A 13601-nucleotide genomic window follows, 5' to 3' on the forward strand; every position below is an offset into this window, starting at 1 on the left:
GCGCCCAACATAAAATCATTTCATTGGAATATTTCAGAATAGAGAATACTCAAATTATTGAAATTCTATTCATAATAATTAGACACTCAGATATTCAGCAAATTAGATGAGGTACAAATAGTCGCCTCGATTTTAATAACAGGAGCCATGAGGAGCACACCACAAGCAGCTATGAACGCAATGCTGAACTTAAAGCCTCTGGGCCTCAGCATTAACTTTCAGGCCGCACGTAGCGCCCTAAGGCTGCATGAACAAAACCTCTGGCGAAGTTGTACCTTTGGGCATGGTTGTATCTTGAACGAATCTGGTATGACATTGTATCAAGACGTAAAACTAAGCGACTATATATCACCAGTCCTGAGATTTGACGATGTAGATGTCGTTATTCCTAGTAGAGCAGACGAATTAGCTAGACGAGGATCTAAATCTACAGATCTATCAATTGATGACTCAATCAAACCACTCATATGTCATCTTTACCGGAACTTTGATGCGTTCTTCGACAAAAGAGCCTATGAAAGTTGGCACAACGAACCTAGGTGTAATGTGTCAAGATCTATTTGGCCGAACCTGTCTACCAAAAGGACACACTCACTGTTGAACCTGAGCAAAGCCGAAATAAGAGTAATGACAGGAATCATTACTGGTCATTGCAATATCAGGGCCTTTATTAGTAAATGGGATCTTGATTCAATTGATTACTGTAGACTCTGCGTTGACGAGGAGGAGACGTTGACAATTGAGCAATTGTCACTGTCCAGCCCTGGCTTACAGGCGGCACAGGCTAGTGGGTGCTAATTTTCCACCGAGTCTTAGCTTCTTCTCAACAACCGAATCTGCTCTAATCTACAGCATAATTAGAAACCTAAAGTGGTTGGGAAAGTGCAACCTTGACATGTAATATATCTTCTGTCTGATCTCTATAGCCATCGAAACTATTTCCACCTACTTCCTAATACTTCTAGTTAGATTCTTATCCTTTAAAGGGAGTATTCCATATTTATATCCATATTCCTTCTTCGAACGTTTGAACACTGAAAATGGCGCCCAACATAAATTAATGTCATTGGAATATTTCAGATTAGAGAACACACAGATCGATTCTATTCTAGGGAAAGTCAGGAAGAAATGATAAAGATTCAACTCTTTAAAACAATACCTCCTTCTATATAAAAATAAAGGGAGGGAGTATTTCATATTTTTATATTCCACTTTACCGCAAACGTTTTTTAAAAGGTGTAATATTCTATGGAGTCTACAATCGCACCATTGAAATAGGACAACGAAATAAAATGAATGATAAAATTCACATTTGTTGTAAAGAAGAAGAAAAAAAAACACCCCCATCCATTTACTTCACAGCAGGACACCATTGTCTTTGTCGCTAAGACAGCATGTACTACAAACTTGAAAACATGTTCCCCCTCTCTTTTGAAAAATGCAATACAATTTTGAAATAAAATTTACATAATTAACACAATTTACAATTTTGTATATGACACACCTTATGATTTCAAAAGAAAATTCTAAGGGAAAGGAGGGAGTGTTGATTTGCAATTACAATTTTAATTCAAGAGGTTTTCCTGAGTTTATTTTTAACACAAAATAATTAATAATCTTATTTTTTATTTCCAGCTTAAACTAACACAAAACAATGCAGACCATCAAGTGTGTTGTTGTTGGCGACGGTGCTGTGGGTAAAACCTGCCTACTCATTTCATATACCACCAATAAATTCCCCTCGGAATATGTACCGACAGTATTCGATAATTATGCTGTAACGGTTATGATCGGTGGCGAACCCTATACATTGGGTCTCTTCGATACAGCTGGCCAAGAAGATTACGATCGTTTGCGTCCATTGTCATATCCACAAACAGATGTATTTTTGGTGTGTTTCTCAGTCGTTAGTCCTAGTTCATTTGAAAATGTCAAAGAAAAGGTAAGTAGAGAAAAATTTTTGCGAATTGAATACATTTATTTATAGGTTAATTTCAAAAGGGGTTAACTGTCCAAAGATGGCCTTTCCAAGAAACCTTTCTATAAAATAAAGGCAGAAGGACCAAGCATAGAATTAATTGGGATGTATATAAACAGTCTTGGGCATGCTTTAGTGAGTCAATTGAAGGAGTTAACGAAGCATTTAGATTTCGAAATGTATCTAAGGACCCCAAAATCCAAAGGCAGTATATATCAAGTTTCAAGGGGTTATCTATCAAGTTTTCAATACTTTCGTTTGGTTCAATGACATATAATGCCATTGGTCGTTCCATCCTTAGTTATGGTGCCCCAGTCTGGACTTCTTTCTTTAGCGACGACACACAATGGAGATTCTTGTAAACAAAACAAAATAATGCACCACGAATTGCAACCGACTGTGTGTCCAGATGACGAGCATCGATCACCTCAATGAGGAGACCATAATGTGTTGTTGACTAGACTGTTCCTGCGGTCTCGCTATCTACCGTGTCATCCCAACCATCACACAATGATGGTAGATGCACCTCCGCTACACATCCGTCAAAACTGCCGGCGCTATCGTGGTAGCATCCAAGACGTCATTCAATCGAACGTCAACAGATTGTCGATAGCGAACGCGATGAAATCCGTGCATCAAACCATAAATGGCTACAAATGCATCAAAGACCTACTCCAGCAGCGAGAGGCTTCTTCCTGGGCAAATCCGTTCGATACTAGCACAACTATGGTCCGGGTACAGCATTATTCTCAATTCCGTTGTCATCCCAACCATCACACAGTGATGGCAGATGCACCTCCGCGAGACATCCGCCAGAAATTCAGGTGCTATCTTGATGGCATCTGTCATTCCATCGAACGTCAACAGATCGTCGATAGCGGACGCGATAAAATCCCTGCATCAATTGGCGGTTTCCGCAGCCATAAATGGCTACAAATGCAACAAAGTCCTACTCCAACATCCTCTTGCAATTTCGAACAGTGAGAGGGTTCTTCCAAGGCAAAACCCGTTCGATACTGGCAGTAATGTTCTCAATATCGTATCGAAAGCGCATTGTTGTCCCCGGAAACCTAAATAGGTGTCCCTCCTGCCAGCAAAGTCCTCACGACACACACCATCTATTCAATTGTCCCGTTCGAGCCTAAAAGTCTATTGCCTATAGACCCATGACTAAAGCCAATTCAGGTGGCATAGTGTCTCCGGCTACCCTCTTAAAATCCGAATTCCTGTGGGGACGAGGAGAAGACGGGACGATAGAGGATTTTCTGTGCCACTGTCCAGTTGTGACCTGTAGAAATCATAGATTAGTTGGTGTTCACTTTGTTCAAGGGATCCTCTTTAAATATGAAATATTTTAAGAAGTTTTTCTATGCAGAAAAAAACCCTTCTCAGAGGGTCTTCTAACCACAAAACACCTCAATGTGAAGTCGTCTCTTTATAAAGTGTTTTTTACAAAATACCCATTGAGTGGTCTTCTCTTTATAAATAGGACGAGGAGAAGACGGAGACGATCGAGCATCTTCAGTTCTGTCTTGCAGACGGCATAGAATAGTGAATGTTCACTTTCGTCAAGGGTACTTGCATTAAATATAATAGAACCCAAGAGAAGGGGGTTTTCCTGCATAGAAAACCCTCTGCTATGCAGGAAAACCCATTCTCGGGGGTATTTTAACCTCAAAAGATACGAAAGAACATGGGTACACTATTATTAGCGATCTCTACAAAAAATGACTCCATAGAGACATATCTATAGATGACCTCAGTATGGGGTCTTCAATCTAGCAAGACGCTGCGATTTGGAAGACAGCGGAATTGATAAAACATCTGGATCTTTGTGGATAGCCAAACGGCTCCTGAAGCCATCAAATGGTGTAGCATCAAGTCTGAGATCGTCATTGGGTGTAGAACAGCTTTGGAAACACTACCTAACAGCTATTGACTATGCTGGGTACCAGGAAGTCATCTTCAAAACATTCATAGAAGTCCCTCCAAAGAGACTTATATGATCTCAGTATAGAATCGTCCATATATACAGTTCTTTTTACAAAATGTCCTTTGAATGGCCTTCTTTTCATATATAGGACCATAGGCACTTTTTTATATAGAGTACCCCTTAAGAAGCTCTCCAAAACATTCATCGAAGACCCTCTTAAAATTACTCCAAAGAGATTTAGATGACCTCAGTATGGAGAGTAGGTCTTTTTTATAAATACGGCCATAGGCACTTTTTTATGTAGAAGTCCCCTTGAGAACCTCCTCAAAACATCCATAGAAGACCTTAAAATTACTCCAAAGAAACTTACATTATTTCTGTACAGAATTTTCTTTTTTTACAAAATGCCTCTTGAGTAGGTATTTTTTATTAATAGGACCATAGGTACTTTTTTATATAGAAGACCCCTTAAGAACCTCTTCAAAACATCCATAGAAGACCTCATTAAAATTACTCCGTAGAGACTTAAATGACCTCAGTAAAGTTTTTTTTATAAAATACCTCTTGAGAAGGTCTTTTTTATAAATAGGATCATAGGCACTCTTTTATATAGAAGAGAAAATTGGGTAATATTCTCCTCCAGAGAAATTGTGGCACCCATTGTGGGGCATTTGCCAAAATATTTTTTTAATAACAGTCGAAATCTATTACAACTACAACTTTAACCGGTATGGATATTTAAAGGTTAGAGAAATTTTTGGCACCCAACGTGGTTCTTCTAAAAATATTTTCTAATTTAATTTCCATTAAAGAAGAATTATATTATATATAAAAATATTTTCTTATTTAATTTCCATTAAAGAAGAATTATGGCGCCCAACAAGGGATTAATGGCGACTCTATTCAGTCACCAAAGTCCATTAAGAGGAAAATGATCGATATTTCGTGTTGCTTCTAAAAGGGATTATGGCGCCCAATCAAAATATCATTAAATATCTTCAATGGCGAGAGCCCTCTAAAGAAAATCAAAAAGTTGTTTTTTTATTATTTTAAATTAATTTAAAAATTAAAATTTTGTTCTATATTTTTTAGTGGGTACCCGAAATCCAGCATCATGCCCAAAAGACACCCTTCTTGTTGGTGGGAACGCAAATCGATTTGCGCGACGAGACCAGTACATTGGAAAAATTGGCCAAGAACAAACAAAAACCCATTGGCATTGAAATGGGCGAGAAATTGGCCAAGGAATTGAAGGCAGTTAAATATGTGGAATGCTCTGCCTTGACACAGGTAAGTTTCAGAATAAAAAATGTAACCCCAGAAATACTAATCCCACTTTTTTCTTTTTCTCTTTGGTCTTTTGCAGAAAGGTCTTAAAAATGTTTTCGATGAGGCAATTTTGGCTGCATTGGAACCACCAGAACCCGCCAAGAAAAAGCGATGCAGATTCTTATAATTTTGTGTATGTGTATTATAATTTATGAAACAACAGCAACAAAACACAAGAAAGTTTTACATACACGCAATCAATAATTTCTAAAAAAAAACAAAAAGAAGAAGAAGAAAAAACACAACACTGCAACAAAAACAACATTGAACTATTGGATTTATATAAAAAACAAAAACAATGAAAGAGAAAAATATATATTTGGCAAAAAAGCGTCATAAGTTTAAATTTAAAATTTAAAAGCGAAAAATACTAAATTAAACAAACAATGAAAACTAACCACAACAACAAGAAGAAAACGAAACTCGGATTTCTAGCTTAGTCACTGCAGCAAAAAACAAAAACAAAAAACCCAAGGAACCAGCAATAAATTAAAACACAATTTAATATAACAAAAACATTTTTTGCATACATACATATATTGATCAATATTTGATATGGTCCTAAAATTCTATTAGAAAAAGAGTTTATATATGATGAAGAAAAAAACAACAACAAAACAACACCAACAATAATAACATTTAAAAATAATGTTAAAACTATTTTTTAGTAATACAAAAACAAAAGAAGAAGATGAAAAAAAATATTGAAGTTTGTCGTCGTAAAAACAACAACACATATACCACACCAACAACAACTATTACTACTACAACTACTGATGGCAGTAACAACAATAATAATTTATCTAAAACAACAAATAAATATTAATTGAATTTTGATTTGATTTATTTGAAAATAATAAAACATAAACGCAACAGAGTTTAACTAAAAATACAAAAACAAAAACCAACAACAACTAATGTTATTTGTCATTGTCAAAGAAGAAAAAAGAAACAACACACACAGTAAATCGAAGCTATCTTCCTTGTTTTTTTTTTCGTTCAAGCTCATATAAAACAACCAGCTGATTTGCTATGACATTTATCATATATCTACAGCTGTAGATATTTGTTTCTCTCCTTCTCCCACTCTCTTAACAATACCCACATAAACATGTTTCGTTTTGTCATTCATTTACAGTTTTTTTCTACTTGACGCTAGCGCTTTGGTGTGACAAGTTTTAAAGCGCCCACAACATTGTTTTTTTATTAATTCTTCATTCATTCAAATAAATACCCCAAACAAGTGCATAAAATAGCAGAAAACAAAAAACATAAAAATTGAAAAAAAAACAAAAACCACAACATCAACATCAAGAGACAAAAATGATTCTAGTTCGTCTTACTTGAACTAATGCATTTTTTATTTAAAATAAAAACAAAACAAAAAAAATTATATTAATATATACAATATTAATCATTAATAATATATTAAACGATAAAACAAAAAGCAAAACAAAAAAACATATTTTTATATATACAAATTATCAATTTTTACATTATATTTTTAGTTTCTTAGACATTGTAACTATTGATTTCAGATATTATAATAAAATAAAAAAACAAAACAGAAAAAAAACAATTATGAAAAAGTGAAACAATAAAATTTCTTAAATTATAAATAATAATAAAAAAATAAAAACAAAAAAACAAATACAAAATTGTCAAGTTCAAACGGGCCCAGACCACGTGGTGTGCATTTAAAATCAGGACATTTTTTCTAATTCTTTTAAGTATAGAACAAGTGTTGGGCAATTTAAAACATAATTTTTAATTATTTTCAGTATAAAGCAATTATGGCGCCCAACATGAGATGACAAAACAATATTTTTACAATTATTTTTATAATAAACAAATGTGGAGCAGTAGTTTTGTGTAAAAAAATTCAATTTTTTTACAATTTTTTTTTATCATAGTTACATTGAATGAAAATTAGACAATATTTCTACTCCAGAGAAAATGTGGCTATAAATGTCGAGTTCCAGTCTTATTATAGGCCAAATACAATTTTTATAATTATTTCCATTATAGAACAATAATGGCGCCCAACATGGAGTCCGTAAAATAAAATTTCTAATTATTTTCATAGTCGATGAAGAGGAAATTGAACGATATTTCAATGCTAGAGAAATTTTGGCGCCCAACGTGGTGTTAATAAAAATATTTTCTAATTTAATTTCCATTGAAGAAGAAGAAGAATTGGCGCCCAATAAGATATTAATGGCGCCAATATATACGCGGAAAAGACGATGAATAGGAATTTGAATGATATTTCAAGGCTAGAGAAATGTTGGCGCCCAACGTGGTGCTTGCAAAAATATTTTCTAATTATTTCCATTATACAAAATTATAACGCCAATATGAGATCATAAAACAATATTTTTTATGATAAAACAAATTATGGCGCAAATGGCATATGTTTTCGAATAATTTTGTGAATGATAAATTAAATTTTTTCGTCTATCTCCTCCTCTGGGTATCACGACGTAAGACCAAAAAAAAACGCTCAAGAGGAGGTGGCCAAAGTGGGACAATTAAAACATATTTTCTAATTATTTCCATTATACAACAATTATAACGCCCAAAATGAGATCACAAGACAATAATTTCCAATTACTTTTATGATATAAAATAAAAATTATGGCGCCCAATGTGACGCAAATGACATATATATTTTTTTCAATTACAGTCGAAATCTATTGCACCCGGTAAAATTAGTCCCCCATAAATGACGAGTTCCGGTCTTATTATAAGCGAATACTGTCTTTATAACCGGTATATCGTTAACATAAACGCAGTCTTTATAAACGATTTCGTTTGTATTTCCATTATAGAACAATAATGGCGCCAAACATAGAGTCCGTAAAATAAAATGTCTAATTACTTTAATTGTATAACAATTAATGGACCGTATATACACGCGGAAAACTCGATGAAGAGAAAATTTCTATGCTAGAGAAATTTTGGCGCCCAACGTGGTTTTTCTAAAAATATTTTCTAATTATTTTCATTAAAAAAAGAACTATGGCGCTCAACAAGAGATCATTAAATATTTTGTAATAATTTTTATTGTATAATGGCGCCCAATGTAGGGTATCTATATATATTTTCAAATTATTTACTGAAAGAAAATTTTTACATTACGATATTTCAATGCTAGAGACAATTTTACGCCCAATGTGGTGTTTCTAAAAATATATATTATTTCCATTAGAGAAGAACTATGGCGCCCAACAGGATATTAAATATTTTTATGATATAAAAGTAATGGCGCCCAATGTGGGGCACCAAAAAAAAATTCGAATAATTCCCTGAAAGAAAACAATGGACATAATTTCCGAAAATACAGCTAAAAATTTCAAAGTTCTGAAAATGGATGGCTAGCCTATTTGGGGGTCAAAACATGGACTTATATTGATAATTTTCTGGATATATGAATGTCTGCTATCAAGAATCCTTTATACCAAATTACAGCCACATTGGCGAAAAATGTCGCCTTCAAATATCGAAAATAGATCGGAGCTATAACAAATCATAAACCGATATTGATCGTTTTTGTGTATGAAGATTTGACACTCAATGGCAACCTGAAAAATTAACTTAAAGCCATTTTGGTTTGAAAAACGATTACAAAATGACGAAAATAGTGGGTACCATAAATGGGATCTACCCGGAACTTGGTCCAATATTGATAATTTTTGATAGTGAGATTTTCTACTCAATGAGGAACCAAAACAAATAAATTTACAGTCAATAAAATACCGAAATTTAGAATAGAGTGTTATATGGCGGGCTACCCTAAAAAGTTGACCAATATTGATAATTTAAAGTAAGAATATATTTCCTGCTCAGTCATAATTCAAAAATCAAATTATAGATGATTGAAGTACGTACTAAAAAGCTCTCCATTTGCGAATTTTGGGAGGTAACGTTACATGTGGACCTACTCAAAAAAGTGGACCGATATATCCCATTTTCAGTATATCTTAAATAGTGGAATGTGGTGAAAAATATCTGCCTATTATATCCAACTGTCGAACTGGACCCAAACAAATGGTATTGGGAAAATAAACCTCTGAAGACAGAAATGATATTCTTCTCTAGGAAACGTAGTTGAAGTGACTTGAAACATCGCTCTCGAGCTAAAAACCTCGGTACAATTCTCCTCCCCATACCATGTTATGGATGTCATGTATGGTGGCAGGCGATTGGTAATGGAACACTCTTGGTCAAAATAATCACTGTAAAACCATCAGCATCGCTCCTTATATTTGTATCGCTCAGAAGTACACCTCTACTTAATCCATCGACCCCTTATTAATGCAAAAATTTCCTCTATCCTTAAAACGGCATACACATTAGAACTTTTTTCCGGGTTAACCTACTTTATGAGGATTTATTTGACATATATTAAAATATATTGTTTTTTAATTCACTGCCTAAGATATGGTCCTCAAAATGTTCACGTACGTCAAATTTTCTGATTGTTTTTTTTTTTTCATTTTATACAATTTAAACATTTGGAAATTTAATATAAAATATATTCCCATTATATTCTGTTCAAGCAATATACGATTACAACACATTTCCTACGTTACGTCTTCAGTAACAGCTACTTTCTCAATTTATCATGACATTTAACAGTCCAACACCCGTTACGTTACGTATTCACTAATTCATAGTACAGAACAGCACACAGCTGTCCACCAATCAGCTGTTTTAATAAGAATTTTTCTATTGCCAGTGTTACAGTTGAGTTGTGTGCGAAAAAAACCAAATTTTTCTATGAAAAATGTTATTAAATCGGCAAACAATTAAATTAAATAATACCCTACAATGGCTACCAATAATTGTAAAAAGAAATTTAACCGTAATGGGTATTGAAACATCTTGTGATGATACCGGTATTGCTATAATTCGCCGAGAACATGAAAACAATACTGTGTTGGCTAATGTTATGAATTCTCAGCAAAGTTTTCACATAAGGTAACACAGAGATTTGAGTTTTTAAATTTACCGTTAATATTTGAAATAATTTTAAAAGAAAAAATTTCCGTTATTAAATACTTTATCCTCGTTTATCTAGATATGGCGGCATTATTCCACCACGTGCCCAAGATTTACATAGATCGAAAATAGCTGATGTTTATGAACGTTGTTTGGAAGAGGCAAAAGTTAAACCGGAAGAAATTGATGCCATTGCTGTGACCACAAGACCAGGTAAAAATGATCCGCAAAATTCATGGAAAAATGAATGGGTAGAGAAAAGGATCTTTCCAAGGAGTCGTCGAACTATAGGAGACCAATTGACATCGAAGGAGCCTTCAACAATGTGAAGCTGGAGGCTATCCATTCTGCTCTCGATACTTTAGGCATCCCCTCCCTCCTAACCGATTCGATTGTTAGAATGCTGGAAAGTACAATTATCAATTTGTCCATTGTAGAGAGTGCCATGAGGAAATCTGACAACATAGGCACACCACAAGGGTCAACATAAAACGGAATGAGATAGTCGATGAGCTTGCTCGAGGGGGTTCATAGTCGTCGATTGTGGGATCTGTACAATCTCGAATTGGCTACTTTATTGACAAAATCAGTTTGAGCTACTGCGAGGTAGTCGGCAACAGATGGTCAACTGAACCTGGATGCAGTATTTTAAAAACTATCTGGCCAGAATAGTAAGAGGGAGATTATAGAAGACATCTTCAAGGGTCTTCCATCTATAGAATACCTCTTCCAGGGGCCGCCTATCTATAGACTACCTTTCAATGGGTCTTCTATGTATAGAAGATATCTTCAAATGGTCTTCTAGCTGTAGAAGACCTCTTCAGAGGACCTTCTCTCTAAAGAAGGCCTCTTTAAGGGACCTTCTATGTATTCAAGACATTTCAAGGGGTGGCCTATCTATGGAAGACCTCTTCAAGGGATGGCCTATCTATAGAAGACCTCTTCAAGGGATGACCTATCTTTAGAATACCTCTTCAAAAGGTCTTCATAATTTATAATAGGGTTTTCTATCTATCAAGGGGGTTTCTATCTTTACAAGGCTTCTTCAAGGAGTCTTCAAGCTATAGAAAACCTCTTTCAGGATCTTCTATCTAGAGAAGACCCCTTCTAGGGGTCTTCCATCTAGAGAATACCACTTCTAGGGTTCTTCTATCTACAGAAGACGTCTTTCAGGGCCTTCTACCTAGAGAAAGCCTCTTCAAGAGGGTTCCTATCTATTGAATACCTCTTCAAGCCGTCTTCTATATATAGAAGACCTGTTCAAGGTTCTTCTACCTATAGTAGACATTTTCAAGGTGTCTTCAAGCTATGGATGACATCTTCAAATAGAATTATGTCTATAAAAGACCTCATAAAGTGCTCTTCTATCTATGGAAGACCTCCTCAAGCGGTGTCCTATCTATAGAAGGCCTCTTCATGGTGTCTTCAAGCTATAGAAGACCTCTTCAAGGTATAGAAGATCTTTTCAAGTGGTCTTCTATTTATAGAGCACCTTCAATGGGCCTCCTATCTATAGAAGACCTCTTCAAGATTTTTTTTTTGTCTAGGGAAGACCTCTTTAATAGATTTTCTTTCCTTAGTAGACCTCTTTAAAAGGTCTTCTATCCTTAGTAGACCTCTTTAATAGGTCTTCTATAATTAGAGGACCTCTTCAATAGGTCTTCTATAGTTAGAAGATCTCTTTAATAGATCTTCTATTATTAGAAGTCATGTTATAGAAGACCCATTCAAGGGGTATTATATTTATAGGAGACCCATTTGAAGGCTCTTTTATTTATTGGATGCCTCTTTAAATAACCTTCACTTTATAAAAGACCTGTGAAGAGTAGTTATTTTATTTTGAGTACCTTTCAGATCTATTCTATTTATAGGAGACCCCTTCAATGATATTTTACCTATAGAAGACCCCTTTGAAGGTCTTATACCTATAGAAGACCGCTTTAATGGGTCTTCTATAATAAAAATACCTCTTTGAGCCGCCTTATATTTATAAAAGACATCTTCATTGAGATTTTTTCTCTCTATAGAGGTCCTTCTCAGACTGTACCAAAAATTTTTATAGATTGTTTTCCGAATTTTATCAACTCTCCTGTTTTTTTTTTTCAGGTTTACCTCTAAGTCTTATGGTGGGTTTGCGTTTTGCCCGCTATATAGCCCGAACGTATAACAAACCTCTGGTACCGGTACATCATATGAAAGCACATGCCCTGCAGGCACGCATGGAACACCCCATACCTTATCCGTTTTTATGTCTACTCATCAGTGGTGGTCATTCACAATTGTGTTTTATTAAGGGGCCAGAAGAGTTTCTACTGCTGGGCGAAACACTCGATGATGCACCCGGCGAGGCATTTGATAAAATTGCCCGACGTTTGAGGTTGTATATTAATCCCGCGTATCGTAATTGGAATGGTGGACAAATTGTGGAGCATGCCGCTAAATTGGCAGAAAATCCTCGGGCATTTGAATTTCCTTTACCCTTGGCACGAATGCGGGATTGTAATTTTAGTTTTGCTGGCATTAAAAATAATTCATTTCGGGCCATTAAACGGCAGGAGAGGATTGAGGGTAAGTGGGGTATTGATTTTTTAAGGATAATTGGAAAATTTACTTGGTGTATGTACTTTTGTAGGCTGTACCCCCGACTCGGTGATAAGCAATTATGCTGACTTTTGTGCGGGTTTGTTAAATGCCATATCCCGCCATCTAATGAATCGTACCCAAAGGGCTTTGGAATTTTGCCTAGAACGTAAATTGTTTGCAACGGATTCGCCGCGATCGTTGGTGGTTTCCGGAGGTGTGGCCAACAATGATACCATTTTTCAGGATATTAGCCATTTAGCTGAACAATACGATTGCAAAACATATCGACCATCGAAAAAATATTGTTCCGATAATGGTGTAATGATAGCCTGGAATGCCATAGAACAAATAATGCATGACAAAGAGCGGTGTTTAAGATATGATTATTATAATGTGGATATACAAGGCAAGGCGGGATTGGGTACTTCGTTGCTGCAAGAAGTTGTGGCCGCGGATATTAAATGTAAATGGATAAAGGCGCCATTGCGGAAAGGGGAGGAAGAAAGATAATTGGATTTTTTTAGAATTTGTTTTTATTTTTTCTTTTTGTTTTCATTTATGAGGACAGACATTAAAAACATGTTGTTTATTGTTATACCACAAACATGAATGGAACAGTGTAGATTTCCGTTTTTTCTCGATTTTTGTTATTTTTATAAAATATAATAATAAATATTATTTAATAATAATATAATAATGATAATAATAATATTGGAACTATGCTGCAAAAGGAATTTTGCATTACTAATAAAACATAAAATGGGATGTCTCTAG

At 34.9% G+C, this 13601-nt stretch overlaps 2 protein-coding genes across 2 annotated transcripts; both read left to right on the forward strand.

Moving 5' to 3' along the window:
- The first annotated feature begins 1635 nt into the window (after positions 1-1635).
- LOC133324472 (cdc42 homolog) lies at positions 1636-5414 on the forward strand. The gene is made up of 3 exons (XM_061533305.1): positions 1636-1942; positions 5004-5201; positions 5278-5414. Exons 1-3 carry the CDS (start codon positions 1655-1657, stop codon positions 5365-5367), a joined length of 576 nt encoding a protein of 191 aa, XP_061389289.1. The 5' UTR covers positions 1636-1654; the 3' UTR covers positions 5368-5414.
- A 4281-nt stretch (positions 5415-9695) lies between these two features.
- LOC133324467 (probable tRNA N6-adenosine threonylcarbamoyltransferase, mitochondrial) lies at positions 9696-13337 on the forward strand. The gene is made up of 5 exons (XM_061533300.1): positions 9696-9703; positions 10098-10223; positions 10324-10457; positions 12351-12812; positions 12877-13337. Exons 1-5 carry the CDS (start codon positions 9696-9698, stop codon positions 13335-13337), a joined length of 1191 nt encoding a protein of 396 aa, XP_061389284.1.
- Positions 13338-13601: the final 264 nt, after the last annotated feature.

Source organism: Musca vetustissima, unplaced genomic scaffold (genome assembly GCF_032173495.1).
Source record: "Musca vetustissima isolate MV318-11 ecotype Yass unplaced genomic scaffold, APGP_CSIRO_Mvet_v1 utg17733, whole genome shotgun sequence".
NCBI classification, from domain to species: domain Eukaryota; kingdom Metazoa; phylum Arthropoda; class Insecta; order Diptera; family Muscidae; genus Musca; species Musca vetustissima.

Bases quoted from the DNA above. Each gene is read 5' to 3' on its own strand.
- LOC133324472 (XM_061533305.1), top strand. From the start codon at position 1,655: ATGCAGACCATCAAGTGTGTTGTTGTTGGCGACGGTGCTGTGGGTAAA. The intron at 1,943-5,003 runs GTAAGTAGAGAA...TATATTTTTTAG, and splicing joins TTGAAAATGTCAAAGAAAAG to TGGGTACCCGAAATCCAGCA. The intron at 5,202-5,277 runs GTAAGTTTCAGA...GGTCTTTTGCAG, and splicing joins AATGCTCTGCCTTGACACAG to AAAGGTCTTAAAAATGTTTT.
- LOC133324467 (XM_061533300.1), top strand. The intron at 10,224-10,323 runs GTAACACAGAGA...TCGTTTATCTAG, and splicing joins CAGCAAAGTTTTCACATAAG to ATATGGCGGCATTATTCCAC. The intron at 12,813-12,876 runs GTAAGTGGGGTA...GTACTTTTGTAG, and splicing joins ACGGCAGGAGAGGATTGAGG to GCTGTACCCCCGACTCGGTG.